Source organism: Lampetra fluviatilis, chromosome 4 (genome assembly GCF_964198595.1).
Source record: "Lampetra fluviatilis chromosome 4, kcLamFluv1.1, whole genome shotgun sequence".
Taxonomy (NCBI): domain Eukaryota; kingdom Metazoa; phylum Chordata; class Hyperoartia; order Petromyzontiformes; family Petromyzontidae; genus Lampetra; species Lampetra fluviatilis.
In genome coordinates, this window is record NC_136278.1 from 4,213,823 (window position 1) to 4,232,890 (window position 19,068).

The 19,068-nt window shown below is 49.0% G+C and overlaps 1 protein-coding gene across 18 annotated transcripts in view; it reads right to left on the reverse strand.

Annotated features, from left to right (window-relative positions):
* Nucleotides 1-19,068, reverse strand: part of LOC144931502 (transcription factor COE3) — a 152,884-nt gene that overhangs the window by 40,416 nt on the left and 93,400 nt on the right. For 12 of the 18 annotated variants that reach the window (XM_078855414.1, XM_078855425.1, XM_078855421.1 and 9 more), the window contains exons 8-10: nt 18,193-18,310; nt 14,652-14,785; nt 12,595-12,721 (exon numbers count right to left, since the gene is read on the reverse strand). In XM_078855414.1, coding sequence (XP_078711540.1) covers nt 12,595-12,721; nt 14,652-14,785; nt 18,193-18,310 — 379 coding nt within the window. The remainder of the gene's footprint in view (nt 1-12,594; nt 12,722-14,651; nt 14,786-18,192; nt 18,311-19,068) is intronic. The other 6 variants (XM_078855416.1, XM_078855422.1, XM_078855419.1 and 3 more) reach the window with 1 other exon arrangement.

The following is a 19,068-nucleotide window of genomic DNA, read 5'->3' on the forward strand; positions in this document are numbered from 1 at the left end:
GGGCAAGTGCTGTTAGCAAGCACCTATGAAGGCCGGAACGGTACACGAACGAGTGGGTGGGTGGCCAGCACCACGCCCGACCGCCTTTGTCTCCCCAGTGGCGATGTTTACACACTGCACCAGGAACTCATTTAAGGCTGAGTCGACCTAGAGGAGGCCCAGGACCGGTTCAGATAATCGTCACTGGTGTTAGCCGTGAGCGGGAATCGAACCCGGGTCGCCAGGTTCATAGCGCAGCGTAGCGCTAACCGCTACACTACCGCTCCCCACACACCCATACACGTACACCCACACACGTACACACATACACGTACACACACACACCCATACACAAGCAAGCACACAGGCACACAACAAAAGCAAAACGTGCAGAAGAGCTAGACAAACAAATATAGAATCGTTGCGAAAACACGAGTTAATCTGTCCAAAGAGTAAGTGGGATAGAGGAAGGAGATAAGCAAGTTCAAATTAGCCCGCTATCTCTTTATTAAAAGGAGCGCTCGGTTTATTTTCATCTTGCGTGATTTCATGGTTTAGAGGAGCAGCTGCTTCTGGCTCGTTGTTTGAACGCGGCCAGACAACGCCGACACCACGACGTTTTATCGGTGGGAAAACGGAGCAAACGCGCCGGAAAAGCGGCGGTCTTGAGCAAAACTCGCGTCGCGCGCTGCGCGGAGTTCAACGTGGTAACTCGACGAAGCTGCTGAGAAACGAGATTTTCACCGAACCGCTATCTGTGTCACGGGAAGCTCTGGGATGGATGTATGGTCAAATACAAGCGCCAACATTGCGGGTTGTCGGGGCCGGCAGCTTTCCCAGAGAGCGTGTGTAATCTTTATCTGCGGAAGAGCTTGGATTTTTCCCTCATGACTAACGTTTCCCCCAGCCCCCACCACCACCACCACCACCCCGCAAAGCAGCGGCTATCATATCAGCTGACGCTATCTCTCTCGGCATGTTTATTCTGCTGCGGGATTATGACTTTCACACGGACGACGGCGACTAGAATGGAGACGGCGGTGAGCTTTTTTAGCGCGCAGGCAGGCTGACAACGCCCCGCCTGCCACTCAAGTACCGAAAAACACAATTTTAGCTACAACGGAGGGCAGAAGAGCGATGCTCACAACAACCAACGGAGCGTCGGGGCGGCTAAAGCGCAGAGAGTTGGCACAGTAGGGAGCGCATCTGGTGCATCTGCCGGTCCTCTCGCTCAGTCAACCCACGGGCACCTGGGTCTGTCCCGTGACCTTCTGCCAGCTTTGGACTTAGACACTTCACGTGGCCTCAAAAGTGCACCTAGCATGGCACAAGCGCCGTCATGACGTCACCGCCACTTAGTGAACGGCGGTTGTTGTTGTTTTTGTTGTGCGCACAGGCATCAGTTTACACGACGAAATGTGTGGTGTTTTTAAACGATGGGGCCACAGTACAGAACTGTGTATATTAACAATAATAATACTAATGATTTACAGCCCTTCGCCAATCCACTGCTGGATGAAAATCTCCCCTTGCTGTGCCAGTTATGGGCGTTGTTTGACCACACTTCAAATTCTGGTCAATGCGGATTCGTGAAGTGCGTTGGGGAGGGGGGAGAGGGTGGGCAGGACCGGTTCAAACTTCACTCGCCACTCATGTTAGCTGTAGCCACGAATCAAATCGAGGTCACTGGGTCTGTAGCGCAGCGTGTTGACCCACCATCCAGCCGCTCAATGGTGTAACTCTTTAAGGAATTATAGTGGTACGTAACGGATGTGAACAACGTAAAAGAGCTCGCTTCAACGTTGAAACTGACATCTGTTCCACTTACGAGCAATTGACTACAAAATAATTAACATATTTGGCAAACGACGGCCGTGACACCAGTCTTCCCTCCGGAGTGATGACACGAGGTCTTTAACATGCACTTTGGAGGACGCTTTGATAATGTCCCGCAGCATTGCCCCGTAGAGGTAGGGATGTGACCTTCTAAACCCCCGTCATCTGCCACATCATTGGCAAGCGTGCCAACCGCCAGCTACACATCCACGCCGACTGTACAACATTAATAAATCATGGCACGTATGCATGCGATGCTGCTGCCGTGGTTGTAACGGTTAGCACGCTGGACTTGCAATCCAGAGGTCGTCGGATGGATCCGATCCCCCCGGCGTGGCTGTTAAAGCAATAAAGCAAGTTGTTGTTTTAAATCTCCCCCCCCCCTCCCCAACCTGAGCACCTTTGTCCAGCAAGCTGCATAAATAGAGACGCCACAGTAAGTCTATCGGCAGGTGGTGTGTGGAGGGGTAAAGTATGGGTTACTTCATACAGACGTGTAGCCAGCGTAAAATTACACGCTTAAATTAAATCATTTTTTATTTTATTTTACCAGGTAAGGCCCACTCAGGTTTTTAGCTCTTTTTTCAGAAGCGACTAGGCTATGGCAAATGATAGCTCAACGAAGTGGCTTATCGTCATGTGGAAATTTATCGCAGCCAATTGCTCTAAACGCATGTTTCTAAGTGTGGAGGGAAACCCAGAGGACCTGGAGAAAAATCCACACGGTCACAGGGAGAACGCGCACTCACTTCGTTAGAATCGAACCCACGATCTCCTGCATACCAGGCGAGGGAGTTAACAAATCTCCACCGTGACACAAACAGTCGGCCAAAAATACTCCGCTAAAGGGGCTCTCTCAAGCTCCCTCTAGCGGAGGCCCTTCTGCATGCAGTGGCACGAGCAGGCACTTGCAGGGCTACACCTTTATCTTTCACGAATGCACCATGAGTTTTCTTATTTTCATAATGAATGGCAGCGAGTAGCATTCAGCAGGGCCAGAACAAAAGATATCCAGCAATCAGCTGTATCCCACCAGACAGGCCCTAATTGTGCTCCTTAATTTGATAATGGCCGCGAGTCGATCCTAAAAATACTGGGGGGCGCGCTGCCGTCGATACGAACAGCACCGCAGAGACGTGTGGGGAAGAGACAATCCTCGCGGCTACGATTAGCTTCTTATTTATATATTTTATTTTCTCTTTTATGGCATTCAATAGCAGCGCGTGGGCTAGCAGTGATGATGTAACAAAGCGCCGTTAATGTCGGAGCGTGTACGTTTGTGTACACGATGGTGCTGCCGCAGTTTGATGGTTAGCGGTGCAATGGACTTGGTTTCGATTTGATCTTCCCATGTGGCAGTTGAAACAACGGTGCTCGTTGCATAACCTCTGTTCAACCCATAAGTTTAAATAGGATATGACACATTTGGTTGTTCGGTAGGTCGCGTGGTAGTGGGGTAAAGTGTGGGTACTCGCTCAACTTCCTGGATGTCTGGCCAGGCCTGAGGAGTGGAGGCCTCTCTGGCAGAGGACCTTCCATCAGCAGCGGCGTGAGGCAGCAATCGCGGGGCTGCGACTCTACATTTATACATCGTGTGTATAAGTACAGGATGTGAATAACATTATATTCCGGTGACAGTAAATTTAGAGGAAAAATATCGAAATATGTATTTGTCGTAAAAATGTAAACAATAATTAATGTCAACAATCGCAAAACCCCGCGCGAAAAACAAACAAACAAAAAACCATTCCCTCCCGTATGTATTTCGACGCGACAGTGACCTGGGCCCCGCGTGTTAAGTGAGGCGCATTACAGCCGTCAAGATTGGGCGAGAGGGGCTTGCAGGCAGCTGCTTTATTAAAAGGGGCCAGAGAGGGCCTCGTGGCTCTAACGAAGTCTACGCGTCAATTGCGGGCGGCGCGGGCGGCTGCGATGGCTCGCACAACATCAAGCGGGGGGCATGGCAAGAAGATGCCAATACTAATTACCGGCAGGCTAAGTTATTAAAAGCCGCGGCACTGCCGTGCCTAGCCGGACTGCTCGCCGCTAACGAAGTGAGTGCGCGCACGCGAGCTGAATTTGTCAGTCGGGGTAAGGTCCGAAATTTCAGGTGGTGAAGGAAAACCCGGCCATGTCCAGACTTATTAGTCTGTTCTAGAAGATGCAGTGTGTCCGTGTGTTAAGTACAGTACCTGCCAGTGTGTTTTTTTTATGTAAGTAACTACAACGATCAATGTTAAAATCATTAGAAAATGCATTCGAGCATTAGGGTGTTCTAACTCCTCCAGGGCAAATGGAATCCATCTCAATAATACATTTGTTTGTATCTGCAAATGCGTACTTTGCATTAAAGTAACCCTCCATACAGGGATTGATGTAATAAGGCTCCAACACTGAAATAACACAAACTGATGAGTTTTTGATATGTAGAAAGTACGGGCACAAGAGCATGAACTGCTATTTCATGATGCTTAAGTATACATCTATATCAAAACATGTATTTGCATAAGTTACACGAACATTTTCACATGTGTGTGGTAAGTTACATTTTGAAGAACAGCTATGAACCACTATTTAACTTGCAACATCTTCTCAATTACACTTATCTGAGCTATTTTTAAAATGCTCTACATTTTTTGTTTGGGTGCAAAACTGTCATTATGAATAATAGACGCATTAATTTGCTTGGTTCCTATTATTTAGTCTCATTCTGATCTCCCACGCATGCAAATTTCACCTTGTATTTGTCGGGCCATCTGCCGACAGGGAGTTTCGGCCTTCCCTTTGTGCGCGCCATGTCCTGAGCCATTCCTCTGTACTCTCCTCCTCTGCCTCGCCTCTCCTTATTGACAGCCTATTCGCGTCACAACTGCATTTCATCTGTGTGTCGAGTCAAACGCTCTAAAAAATTAAAATTTCAAGCCGCTCCGCAGAGCATGTGGGGAGCGCGGCACAAGAGGGGAAATCGATTGGCCAAATCGATGCTCATAGAAAATTCATGAACTTTGACCCCGCCAGGCCTGGCAGGCCAGCCAGCAGGGGCGGATTTCAGAAATAATGATTGCGAGCAAACAGATGCGCGCCACGCTCTCGCGGACGTTCCCAAGTCAGCAGTGATTTGGGCGCGCGTGTGCACTGCTTAGCACATGCTTAAGCAACAATGCCATGGATTATAGCGCTGCCTGAAGCCTCGCGTTTTATTTATTCACAAAACGGTCCTCGTGCGGCTACAAAAGAACTGTCTATTTCGGCGGTGTTGTTTTGTAAATTAATTATATTGCCGTTTTTGCTCTGCTTTTTTTTCTTCCAAACGCTCCGTGCTTCTGGCACATTGCTCATAACTCCACCGGTTTGGGAACGACGACAATTTAAGGATATTCGGCACTGGTCTTGTGTTCTTCGAGACAAGGCCGTAAACGTGCTGCACAGTTGCACGGAGGGCGAGAGTAAAGGTACCACGTGACGTGTGCCTGCACTATTTGGAAAGGGGCGCTTGTGCTTGGAGAGCACGCGTGTGAACTGCAAGATTGATTTTCATAACCGAAACATTTATTTTCGTTCTCAACTCGCGCTAGTTCTTGCACGAGTTGAGAGCCGTGGTGAAATTTCAAAAGTGATCATTGCAGACCGAGCCTCCATGCGTATTTGCGTGCAGAGCACCGGCAATTTCATCTCAGCCGGCATCAGCGGTGTAGCTATGCAGGGTGAAGGCTGCACAGCTGCGCAAATGGGTCGGTGGGGCCCAGACACCGGCTATATTATATTGGACAGGGGCCCGAGTTTAATTCCTTGCACCAGGGCCATTGTCACAAGCACGCTACGCTACTGCCCAGCATAATAACTGGTCACCACTGACTGATATTAACAATACGGATGTGTGCCCAGCAGCTTGATGAGGAAAACATCTCACGGTGTTTCTAAAAGCCTCCATTATGATCCTGTAAAAAACACTAAATGTATATATTTTTTTCCAGGCCATTGCAGGCATGCATTAATCTACAGTATGCATTTATTTCAACGAGGTGAAAGCCTGTGGAGACTAAAAGTGTGGTTTTATTTTCCAAGGGAGACCTGGATTCATGGGCAATATGAGGGGGCATTGCGTAATATTTTAAATTAAATGTAATGTGTTAGAACCTCAAGTTGCATGCATACATAACGACTGGAAGCATTAAAATGCGGTAGTGAAATTGCACCTTGTTGTAAATTCTATCGGCGTAACAATCAGCTCACCAAATGTTATTTAATGAAAAGTCATGATTCAGAATTACGATTCGATTGAAGAATTGATTATTGTTTCTTACAACGCAGTGAATGGAGTGGCCTCCAACAACTGCAGAGGGTCATGTGACCCCATTATATACAACATATACAATTAAAACATATATAATTTACAGCCCTTTGGCATTCCACTGGTGGATTAAGGGGCAAATAATTGGTCAGTTGCTGGCCGGTGAAGGAGAGAGGCCCCAGGACCAGTTCGGATATCACTCTCCACTGATGTTTGCCGTGGAAAGGAACCTAACTCAGTGTTCTTAGGTTTTGTCGGTAAAGTCACGTAGGTAAAACATCAAAATTAATAAAAAATAAAATAAAGATCACGACGTTTCGGAGGCAACACAAGTCTCCGTCATCAGGTGGGACCGTCACAGCCAGATTAGCTGCATCAAGGTAATCTGGCTGTGACGGTCCCACCTGATGACGGAGACTTGTGTTGCCTCCGAAACGTCGTGATCTTTTTTTTTATTTTGATGTTTTACCTACGTGACTTTACCGAAAAAAAACCTAAGAATATGAATCCTTGCAGTCACGAAAGCTTCAAATCTAGAACCTAACTCAGGTTTTCCAAGTTCGTGATGCACCACACTCCTCCCACACGCAAGCACGTGGCACATTATGAATCGGTAACAAAACAGCATCAACACTTGCACGCAAGCAATACGACTCCGCAAAAGTAATGTGAGCTTAAGACTCGGTATTAACTGATTAATCGTTACACCGCTCGTGGCAAACTCCCATTCGCGTCCGAGCTTAAAGTCTTGCCCACATTATGTGCTCAAGTAAAGCCACGCGGGGCGTGAATCGAGTGCATTTAAGTTTTTTAGCTTCAAAGTGGTTGCGTTGTTACTGTCACCCCCCCCCCCGCTCTCCCCACAACGCTCTGTTGCTGTGAGCATGGTTTTAAAATGGAGATCAATTGAGACCCCTTGCCAAGATCAATACCCAGGAAATTATCACCCCTGTTTCCCTCCTTTGCCCCGCGCACACAGCAACACGGCATTGTCTCTTTGTTTGGAGTGTGTGTGTGTGTTACGCTGGCTGCTTTTTTCCCTTCCTCTCTCGACAAATTTGTTTTCTGACCTCTGTCTCTAAAAGCAATCAGTGTAGACAAGTTTGCCCGCTTCATTTTCGGAGACACCGATTTTTTTTTTTTTTGGCGTGTGGAATTGCACTTCATTCGGAGTTGGCCATCCACCGGGCCACGCGTTACCCCCGAAAAAAAAATCCAGCTCCGTGCCTCGAACTCTACTCCCCGAGTTCCGTCGTTTGCTCGCGAGTAAATTGATAATGCGCGGTTAATATTCTCCGCAAAAACGGCTATTTTGTGGGGCGTGCGTCTTCACGTTTTTTCTCAATCGTGCTTGGCAATGCAGTGTTTTTGGTTTCCGTGTACACACACGGACAGTTAGTTTGGGTAGCAACAGCTGTTAGGGTAGCAACAACGGTGATAAATAATAATAATAACGTTACAGCCATTTTTGTCAGTCCACTGCTGATTGACCGCCTTCACACGCCATGTCGATATTGGGGGTTGTTTGACAGTACTACATTAAGCGAGTCCATTGGGGTTCGGTGAAGGGGCAGGCCACTTACAATATCACTCCTGACTGATGTGGCTCTTGGCCGGGAGTAAAACTCAGGTTTCCCGGGTCCAGCCAACCACAGCACCACTGTTTTCCCCAGCTTCTGTATTAGATTGTTGTTTCCCCATTTTGTGAGATAATCCGCGATTATAGATACTTATTCTTGTTTTTTTTTTATTATAAAAAGTAGCAACATAAAAATTTTAATTTTTAGTAGTTTACCCAGAAGTCCCCTGAAATCTGCCCGTGTGTTGCTGTTGCTGCTGCTGCTGCTGCGTGGATTGTTACATCGCAGAATCGTGAGCGGTGGCGACGACTTATAGAGGCCTTCATCCAGCAGTAGATTATCACTGCTGCCGCTGATGATGACGGTGACCGAGCAGTCTAAATAGGTAGGCTTAGGGTGCAATGAGTTTTCAAATAAAACCACCAAAATGAAAAGGGAAAGCCACTGCAACGGGGGGTCTCCATTATTCATTGGAAGGATGAATTGAAAATAAGGAATATATCAAGGGTGAAATAAAAGTAGGACAATGAAGCAGAGAGATTGTGGGGGGGGGGGGGGGTTGGAAATAGGGCAGATTTATAGGAAAGACAGAAAGTAAGAAAGGAAGCTTGAGCTGACTGGTTTATCCCCAGTTTGATGATTAATGACCATGGTGAGTGAGTGTTCCTGAATGAGGCGCATCACACATACACCCTCCTCCCCACCACCTCCGGTCAATATCTTCACCTTGACACCAAAAAACTTTCCGATTCGTCCATCCCCTTTCTCCCCGGCTGGCGGAATACATGAGTAAAATCGTCTCAACCCCATGCGTCAATTTGTTCAGAACGTATTGAATGTCCCTCCCGCTGTCAGACACAGGATTCAGGACACCGCGGTCTTGTTAGCAAGACCCGGGATAAAGAAACCGCTTTCATGCCTTATAATCTATATTTTAAAGAGTTTCCCGAAGCTTAGCGCGTGGAAAATGTTACGGCTTTTAGCGGACATGAATGATTTACGCGCCGATGTTGGTGCCTGCGGTTGTTTTTTGTTGTCGCCGGTCATCTCGAGCACGTGAAGGTGACGTCAGAAGCAACGCGAGCCGGGTTTAACGACAATCCCAAAGTGTGTCCCCGTGTCACGCGGCGGGCGGGCGGGCGGGCGGGCCGTGGGACTGGCCTTGCTTCTTACCCTCGCAACCAAACGCACGTCACCGCTGGCGACGAGCGATCTTCGTTCATTCTGAACTGTGTTGCGTAACGGTTCACCTTAGGGGCGAGCAAAACGGTGCGTTGACCAAATGCGGCGGCGCTGACGGTGTTCGGATATCTCAATTGTTCGATGACCTCTCGCGAATGCAATTTGTCACCAATTGATTTAATTTCAAAAGTACAAATTTCACAAATGACCTCAATATTTAATTCCTCCTTCCGCCCTGCTGCTTTACGTAAGTTCACGCCGAGACCTACGATATATCAGGTGTGAATGACTGGGGAAGAAAAATATAATAAAATATCTCACTAACAAGCTGAGCGTTACTGAGGACAACGCTCCCAATTTACCCCCCGCGGTCACTCTGGCTACGGAGCCCAGTGGGAGACACATGGCGGGCGGGCGCTGGTTTTCATTGTGCTTGATTTGATTAGCGTCCCTCGACCTGCACGGCCCGACTCAGGCGAGGTGTATTTGTAAGATGCATCCTCGCCAAAGCAGAATCGCACGAATTTAATGATTTTAACCCCTTAGTGGTTCACGGCTGAAATGTATTTCCCCCACCCCCCCACCTGCCCACCTGCCCACCCACCCCCACATACAAGCCAACCCCCCACAATCAACTGCAAGCCGGGAAGATGACATCCCTAGGTATGATTGCGCTTTGCAAGCTGTCCCATGCTCTTTGGAAGCCCGAGCGAGTGCTTTTCGTCGACTGCGTTGGCCAGGGCATTGAGACAGGGTGAGCGGCGGTGGTGGTGGTGTATGTGTGTGTGTGTGCAGCGTAAGGTATAAATACGAATGCTTTATACCCGCCAGATATAATTATATCATCCCCGAGCCACTCATGAATATCAGGAGCGCCGTGCATGTGAGCGCACTTTAAGAAGATATTGCAGCTTCCTGACAATTCATTTCGCATTTTGAAGAATTTATTATCGTCGGTTTTTTTTTATTCCCTCCCCCTCTCTCTCTCTCTCAACAAGTTGGGTGGCACGCTTGTGCCACAGACGCTTCAGCACGTGATTTGACGGCAACACGATCTGCCAAGAACGGGTGGGCAGAGTGAATAACGCGTCGCGGAGATCAAACGGCGAATCATTCACGCGCACTCGTCTCGTCGCGGGACAAGTGATGTCGCGATATTTCCAAGGAGGCCTCCGAGCCTCACGTGTGCTGTAACCCGGCAACCAAGCCGCCCGCCGGGTCACATGACTGAAAAGCGGGATTATTCTCTCGCGGCTGCACCACCGTGGACAGAGCCACCGGTATGGTTTCATTATTTCTTTATTTCATTTCTCATCCGCCGCGTACTGTCCGGGGGCCTCGCCGGGATGGGCCCCCCGCGGGGCACATCGAGCAGCCGGCGCCTATCGTCTCGCGCCAACGCGCGCCGGGCTCGACTTGCGCTGGCGCCGTGACCTTCACCCTGACCTGTTGACCTTTCAGACCTAATCTCTGCTAGGGACTCTTTGCACTCCACCATCCACTGCCCCCCCCCCCTCACTGCCAGCCCAAAGCCAGCGCAACCAGTTTGCCCCCCACCTCTGCCGCCCGCCCATGGCACATTTTGGGCAAAACCTGACCCCGTCTATTCTTCGGGTAACTCGAAGACGAAACTCACAGAGGCAATGTTACGCTTTACACCACTCCACATGCTTCACAAAGAGCAGCATTATAAATGTTGTACACAAAAGGTGGCCTTCTCTCGGAAGCGAGCAACGAAAAGAAAGGTACGCCCGTGTATCGGATCGTGTGTTGTGTGCAAGCGGCTAAGAAGAAAAGAAAACTGTTAACGCTTTTTGAAGGGCAAAAACCAATGAGCCTTTTACACATTTGTTACCAAACTATCAACCCCTCTGCCACGCAAACAACCCTTTGCTTAACGGAGCACCTTGCGGAGCAATTGCATGGTCATATCATCCAGGCACGCTGCGTTTACCGTGCTCGCGATTGCGAGACCTCAATTTGTTTCTGCGGGAACTCCAGTTAAGTGGCGGGGCAGCGGACCCCACCGTGTGCACTCGTGGATACACCCCCTTCCCCCCCCCCCCCCAAAGCTAATGACGCCAAAATTACAGTAATTATCTGTGCCACCGGAAAGCCTCCCTCCCACCATTCGCAGCTTCTCCAAACCCCGGGCAGTGGGGCCACGGAGTGAACCCCGGCTTGTTTGTTTGGATTGAGATTTTACAAATGTGCCCGCGCCAGTGACTTTGAACTCGCGGGCGATCCGGCTTTGATAGCGATCGGCTCATCTAGCATTCCCTTTGATAGCCATCGGCTGTCAGTGGCGGCACGCACGTGAGAGAGAGAGAGAGAGAGCTCACGAGCTCGCTCGGCTCGTACGTTCGCAGATAATGGGGCCCTGGGCTCAGGGCTGGCAGCACGAGCCACTCGGCACACCCCTCCCACCAGGTCTGTGCTCAGGTGCTGACGATTCGACGCTCGCTTAGCTGCCAAGAAATGCACCGGGCTCCGCTGCGTGATTTCCCTCTTGGTGTTGTTTGTTGTCGTTGATGTTCTTTTCTAATTTTAGAATTATGTACGGCTCAGACGCCGATGGCACACAATGGAATATGCACTTGAATTTGTCACAGGCTTCCGTACACGAGACCACTTCGCTGCAACAATATTCCATTCCCTCCGATGGTTCCCGAACGAATCTGGGATGAAGTTCAAGACCGCGCTTGCTGTCTTCAAGAACCTCCCGGGATTCGTGTCTTGTCTGCCCCTCCCCTCTCATCTCACTCTACTCCCCGCCACGCACTCTCCACTCGAGTAACCCAGGCTTTGTATCGAAGCCCCCAGTCAACATTTGCTCAGTGGGATGTCGCTCATTCTCCTCTCCGGCTCCCACAGTTCAGAACTCTGTTCCCCCAGCCATCTGTGTTGTTCGCTCCATGACTCTGCTCCAGACTTCCCTTCCTGTTTCCTCTGCCCACGACTCGCTCTTTTTCTCCAATAAACGTGCGTAATGATCTGCATGGGGTCTAAAGATGTTGTCACAATTCGATGCCATATGCATCACAATTCTATTGTATTGCAATGTCAGTTCACGGCTCGTATCAAATATCACACTGGTTTTGAAAAAAGCACGTTACCTAATATCCTTGAAAGCCTATAAGGATTGCCGCGCATGAATTCTACACACACCCACACGTACACCCACACGCTTACGTAATGTATGTAGATATGCGCATAAGTGAGGGTAAGCAGGTCATTGTCCGTATAAATGTTTGAGCATCGCTGATTCCAATATATTCCAGTGTTGGGACAGGTATCATGAGAACGGCTCGGTTTAGCCGACAAAGCCGTGGGTATTGCCAACGAAGCCTGGAGACTGCCTGTATGGACGTGTGTGCTTGCGGAGTGATGGTGCATCAGGTTAGCGCTCTGCGCTACAAACCTATCGACCCGAGAACCATTCACCGCTCACGGCTAATAATGGCAGTGAACGTATGGACCGGTCCTGGGCCTCCTCTAAGACAACTCAGTACCTGGTGCGATGTGTAAAAATCAGCATTGGGGTGGTGAAGGTGGCCGGGACGTGGTGTATTGGCCACACCGCCCCCCCTCGTGTGACGTTCCGGTCTTAATAGCTGCTCGCTAACAGCACTTGCTCCAACATTCTGTTAAGGGCTATACGGGGGGGGGGGGGGGGTCATTGTGTCTGTCGTGCGCACGGAGCGCGTGTCTCAGCAGCCTCCTCACCGGTGTAGACGAAGCGTCCCGGTGCTCCCTTGCAGAACTGCTTGGACTTGTATGAGAGGGTGACCTCCACCACTCCGGGGATGTGGCGGGGAGGTGTCTGCACCCTGATGGCATGGGGTGTGATCAGCTGCGGGCAGCGGATAGTGGGGTGGGAGGGACGATGGGGGGGGGGGGCAGGGGGGTATCGGAGAGAGAGAGAGGGGGGTGTTAGGTAACGCAGAGATAAAACAGTGCATCGCATTATTTCTCGTCTTACGCTGAACGGCGAGCGCTGTCGCGGCTCGCAATCGCGCTCGGGGATCGAGCGAGCTGCCCTCGACCAGCGACGCCGAGTCTCGTGCTGTGCACAGCTCTTTGGCGAGGGAGGGACGAACTGAACGCTGGCGGCTGAAGGAAATTCGCGAGCGTTTCCCGTCCGGCGTTCACGCGGCGGTGGTGCCTCTTGAGTGAAGTTTCAGAATTGGAATCCGAATCTTTGTTGAGACTGGCGGAATCCGGCGAGCCGTATGAATCTCTTTTTCACAGACGCCCAGTACGTTACTAACACAGTCAGAGTACACTCCTCTCACAACGAGGGTATGGCTTTACTATTATTATTTATCGATAAATTATAATAATTGTCGTCAGCCATGATCAGTCCACTGCTGGATCAGTCCACTCAAAGCCGCGGTCCCGTTTTGTAACATCCACCCAGCCACCTGCGCTGCAGACGATTTCATCGCTCCATCTCCGCGGTGGCCTTCCCATACTATTATCAGTAATTGGCAATGTCACTTACCATCTTCGGTTGAGATACTCGGCCAAAATGGGGCAATCATTTATCTCGCGTTTTTTTTTCGTGAGCGCACACACGTGAGGGTGCCGGATTCAGGCGTGCACGCGCACAGTCAGTGGCATTTGTTGCTGTCCAGTCAGCCGCTGTGACGACTTCTCCGAAAGGGAAAAAAAAGTGGGGCGAGGTGAACCTTGACCTCTTGGATTTGGCTGTCTGCACGCGACTGCCACCCCCTCCCCCCAGAGTCCCCCCCCCCGCGTCCCCCCCTCCTCACCCCGTGCCACGTTGTTGTGACCGGGGAAAAGGGGGGGGGGGTGGTGGATGGGGAGCATACGAATTTGGAAGTTTTGGTGTCAAGGTGACGGTATTGACCGTGGGCCGCGGTGATACGCGAAATGCGGATGGAGGACGTCTGCCCGTTGCCTCGCACGGCCGGCCGCTCGCTCAGTCATCATCAATCACCGGCGCTTCGGCCGAGACGCTAGGCCAGAGCAGAGCCAACCCCCCCCACCCCTCACCAACCCCCACCAAGGCATCCACCCACCCACGCCACCGCCGCACCCCCCCCCCCCCCCACCGTCGTCTCCAACCTAACCCCCTCGCCTATTTCCAGCGCTTGCCAACACCCTTAAGGTAGCGATGGATTTGCAGTGGTCGTATCGGGCTGCAACGCATCTATCAAATAAACGCGTCGAGATCAATTTGATGATTAAATAGAAGGGGAACGGAGGCGAACTTGCGCAAGCTCTCCGCGCCTGGGCAGAGCGGGTTTAACGATGCTTCGATTTGGCAGTTAAAATTGATTCCTAAGGTCGCAATACATGCATCAAAATTGTCTGTGAGCATCCATTTTTTGTTTTTAGGGTATACGCGTTATGTAATTGGTTCACGTGAACTCTGCGGCTCCATTGACTCCAATACGACGTACAGGACATGATTGAGGAACCAAGGGGACAGAAGAGGGAACGTGCCCAAAGTGGACGTCAACCACGGAGATGGAGTGATTAGATCAGCACCGGAGCAGGAGATTGCAAAACCGTGAGCGATGGTGACAACGTGTGGAGGCCTAAATCCAGCAATTGATTGATCATGGCTACTGATGATGTTCATTATAATAACGATGAGCCAAGCCGCTTCGATATTCACCAAAGTATAAAAACAAATCTATGCATTCTCCACTTTAAACGCGATCCCGAGACGTGCCAATCGAATCGCATTGTGGCAGCAATGTAACGTGAATGTCTGACGGCGGTTGAACTCCGTCAGCCCGGGGCTATTGTACCTCACTCCACACGAGCATGGTTCCGAAGACGACCTGCAGCCCGTCGAAGAAGTTGTCACCGATGATGATGACCGTGGCACCTCCGGTTGTCCAGCCTTCACTGGGGCTGATTGCTTTGATGCACGGCGTAGCTGCTTGCACAGAGAGAGCGAGGGAGCGTTGTAAGTATGTTGGCAAAGCATTTGTTGATTTAACTCCAGCTAATATTCACAACCTTGTCGCAGATGACAAAAAAATGTACGTGGCCCAGTTCTGTGAATAGTTTTCATGTGATTATCAACAAGTGTGAAACTGGACGCGTTTAAATTGCTGTCACTGCGGTTGACTGATCATTTGATGAACATATTCTTAGGTTTTTTCGGTAAAGTCACGTAGGTAAAAAACATTAAAAAGTAAAATAAAATAAAAAATCACGACGTTTCGGAGGCAACACAAGCTTCCGTCTTCAGGTGGTACCGTCACAGCCACGACAGCTGTATCAAGTAAATGAAAGATTGCAGTAGCTACCACTCCGTTTATAGGATGAACATGTGACAGGATTCTAATACATTTAAAACAATCTAATTATGACTGTTTTTCATAATTGAGTATACCTTTTAAAAAGATGTGTTCATCCGTGACGATCTCGCGGCAAAGTAAATGTACACATTAATCACCGCCTGGCATCTTGGGTTAGATTCCGGCGTGCCTACCAACCTATTTGATGGCCTCAGCAGATACGGAGTGGTTTGTGATATGATTGGCAAAAAAAACTGCCTCTCTCCCTCCAATCTCTCAACAAGAGAATTTAATGTGTCACGCATTAGAGAACCAACAGTGACGAAATAGCTCAACGGTGAAGCCATCGAACATTTATGGTATTGCGCTTTCCAGTGTGTTTTTTTCAGGCCACGCAGCGTATCGTTCGCAGCGAAGTCTGACGTTTCGCTCCACGTGCTGGGAGCTTCTTCATGTGCATAGCAAAACCTGCGCTAAACCTACCTCGTAACATTTGCTCCTATACATGTTTATATATATATGTTTATATTTTTGTCTTGTGACCCCCCCCCTCCCGTAAAAAAACGTTTTCAAACAGAGCATTTTCAGGAAGGAATGCCCACCAAAAGGCAACTGTTGGAGACCGCCTGTACAATGATTTACTTTGTTCTGATGTGAAAGGGGCGGAGGGGGGGTGAAAGAATTGTTCCCGACTGTTGACATAAGTGTAGGAGTCCTTTTTAAGTCTTGTGTTTTTTTGTTTTTGTGTCGAAGGGAACTCCACCCTCCCCGTTACAATAACACAACACGCTTCCTGTGCGCGGACGGACAATGATGGAAACAGTCACACGCACCGGGCAAGCACGTGCTGGAATGCGCGCGCGTCAAAATCCGCCCAGAGGGGGCAGAACGTAGGTGCCGTGCGCGCGAGCAATGCAAGGACGCATTGAAAACGGCTTCGATATGCAATGCAGCGCATGGTGGAGGTGCATGTACGCGTCTGAAAGAATGACCGTATAATTATTATTTATATTGTATTATTATTATTTCAGGAACTGAAAGGTCGCATCAAAGACAAACTTTAGATATATTAATATATATTCCCCCTCCCCTCCAGTTATGCCCTTGACGTCAAGTCATTAAATGAAGCGCCACTTCTGGGCGATGAAGGAGCCGGGCAGAAAGAGGCCTGCAGAAGTGGCTATTTGAGAACTACATCTGAGATGGCCACAAGTGAGTTCTGATATCGACACTAGGGGCGCTGCGCATTTTCAAATGTCCTGCTACAGGGCAACGTTCAACATTTGGCAGTGGAAGTTTTTAATTCTCAAAGCTGGAAAAGTATCATGTCTAAGTGGAAAAAAAGCAATTTAGATGATAGTCAACATGTAAATGTTGCGAGAGATGCAGAGAAGATAGATGGGCTTGTTACATTTAAAAAAAAAAATCTCAACACATTCGGCAATCACGTAGTGGTCTTCAAATTACACATATATAATAGGTGACGTTTCGAGCAATAGTCCTTCTTCAGGGCACGTAAATGGTTTGTCAATGTTTTATGTGCTCTAAAGACGAGCCATTGCCCAATTTAGTTTCCTATTCTACATATAAGTTTCCTTTTAAGCCAGTGTTGTTGGCGAACGCGTTGAGTCTTGACGTCACTTGTGTTTGTGCACTCTGCCGTCATTGCCAAACGATCAGCTATGTTTATGCGCTTGTTGTGTATATAGGATTCGAATTTGAGCTGATATTCGATCTACCCATATATATTTTATTCGAGGATCCAGGTCCCCCCTTGAGCAACTTGAGGCCTTAAGCTTTAGCTTTGGCGTATTATGCCAAGCAGCGGCACCACTGCGCACGAATGCTGCATTTGACCAGATAATAAAGTTCAGTTGAAGGGGCTTAACAGACAAGCACAAGGCTCTTACTGCTTTATCGCAGACACATTAACACAAATGCTGTACGCTATACATGATGCACTGCAGCAATTTGACAAAGTGCGTATATAATCATCCTGCATTGAGTCTTGAGACAACTGGAAAATGAGTGATTACATTTTTTTCTCAAAACTGTTTGTGAAAATATATTTAAGATATAAAAAAAAAGAATCACGTAATCATACAGGATAAATACCTTGGCCTAATTATAATATAGCTGTAATGTTGATATTTATGTCGAGAAAACTGTTTTTATTGATCAAATAAAAGCCTTATTGATGTTGATGTGTGCCATAATGACAACCCTTGTCATTAACTCCTTGAAAATTAAAGGCAATTGAATTAAATTACGAACGCAGACTCCAAATATGTTTGCGTGCAAACCCTTCATTTGTCCTAACAATGCACACGTGGTACAAACGTGCACATGGATGAGATCCTCATTGATTTAAATTCCACAAATGGACAAACGGTAATTGATGTTCGCATTCTAACCGATAGAAATCACATGGACAATTGCCTTCTACTTAACGAGTAAGAGTTCATAACAAAGTGGAGAGTTAAATAGGACGTTCTTCCCACCAGAGGAGGAGTGGGGTGGAGGGCGGCTATATGGTGGTCGTGTTGCCGTGTGGTGCTTAATGTTCAACACAGTAATACCCCGGTTAACGTTGGGGATGCGTTCCTGAAAGCTGGGACAACGAATATTGAAATGAGTGTTTTTCCCCCAAATAACCACGTAAAAAGTCTAATGTATTCGACATTACCGTACAATTGTTTACGCGCGATGCAAAGTCATTCGTGATCAGGGTAGGTGGGCCATAACTGGTAAAAAAAAAACATTTAGTTTATGGATGGAGGCAAAGGCCGAGACGACGTTTACGAGAACGGATGGATGCAGCTATCAGCGACGCAAGTGTGGGTTGAGGCGACGCAACTCAGGTTAGCAGGTTCGACACACATTCATCTGGGCGTCGCTGTACAAGAGAAGAGAGTTGGGGGTCGTGCTGGCACGTGCCGTACAGGCGTCACGAAGTTGCGGGGTGGGGGGGGTGGGGGGGTTGAGTGTGGAGATAGAGGAGTCATCCGTACGCAGGAACAACGCGCTGCCGAGCGTAACACACCTTCCGAAGGGTCGAGTCTCCGGGCACGCCGCCCGTGCTTGGAGTTGTTGTGCACGAACATGTTGTCTGACACGGCGAGCACGTGACCGTCCACGTTGACGGTCGTGGAGATGACGACCTGGCGGCGGGCGGAGGTTGTTACCGTGGGTGTGTGGGGGGAGGGGGTGACACACACACACACACTCAACACGAGTCAATTCGTGTTGAGTGTGTGTGTGTCTCGGTGACATGCATAATATGTGGGCATGTTAAAGGTAAGTGTCGCAGTGTTACTGGGCTTCCGTGTAGCGTACTAAAATAAGGACATTTTGTGCAGACGGTTAATGTTTCATATTGACGGGAGTTCCCTTCTGAGTACCTTTTGTAAGTGCGTGTTGTTTTTAAACTGCGGTGTGTAGGTGTGTTGGGCAGTGGTTCGCGCACTGCACGAGGAACCCAGTCACCTGATTTTTTAATCCCCGAACACAGCTGACATCAGTAGCGAGCGAACCTGTCCCGGACCTCTCCCCAGTCGACTCGGTAATTAATGAGCAAGTGGCGTGGTGTGTAAATTTCTGCATTGGGTGCACAAATAAAGGGTGGTGTGATTCTGAACGCACCAAACCCCTCATGTGACACGATCACCTTAATAGGTGCCCGCTCACAAAACTTGCAACCCAAAACCGTTTATTACGTTACACGGGGGCATCGTTGTGCAGGCGTGTGTGTGTGTATGCGTGTTGGGAGCAAAAGGCCCGCTGACTTGCACACTGCTTCAATATCCCCCAGCAATCTGGGTTCAAGGCCTGGCCACACACAAAACCATTGGCATTTGGCATTTGACCCTGGTGTGGGTCTTAGGTCAAGTCTGTCTCAAATGAATACCTGGTGATGTGG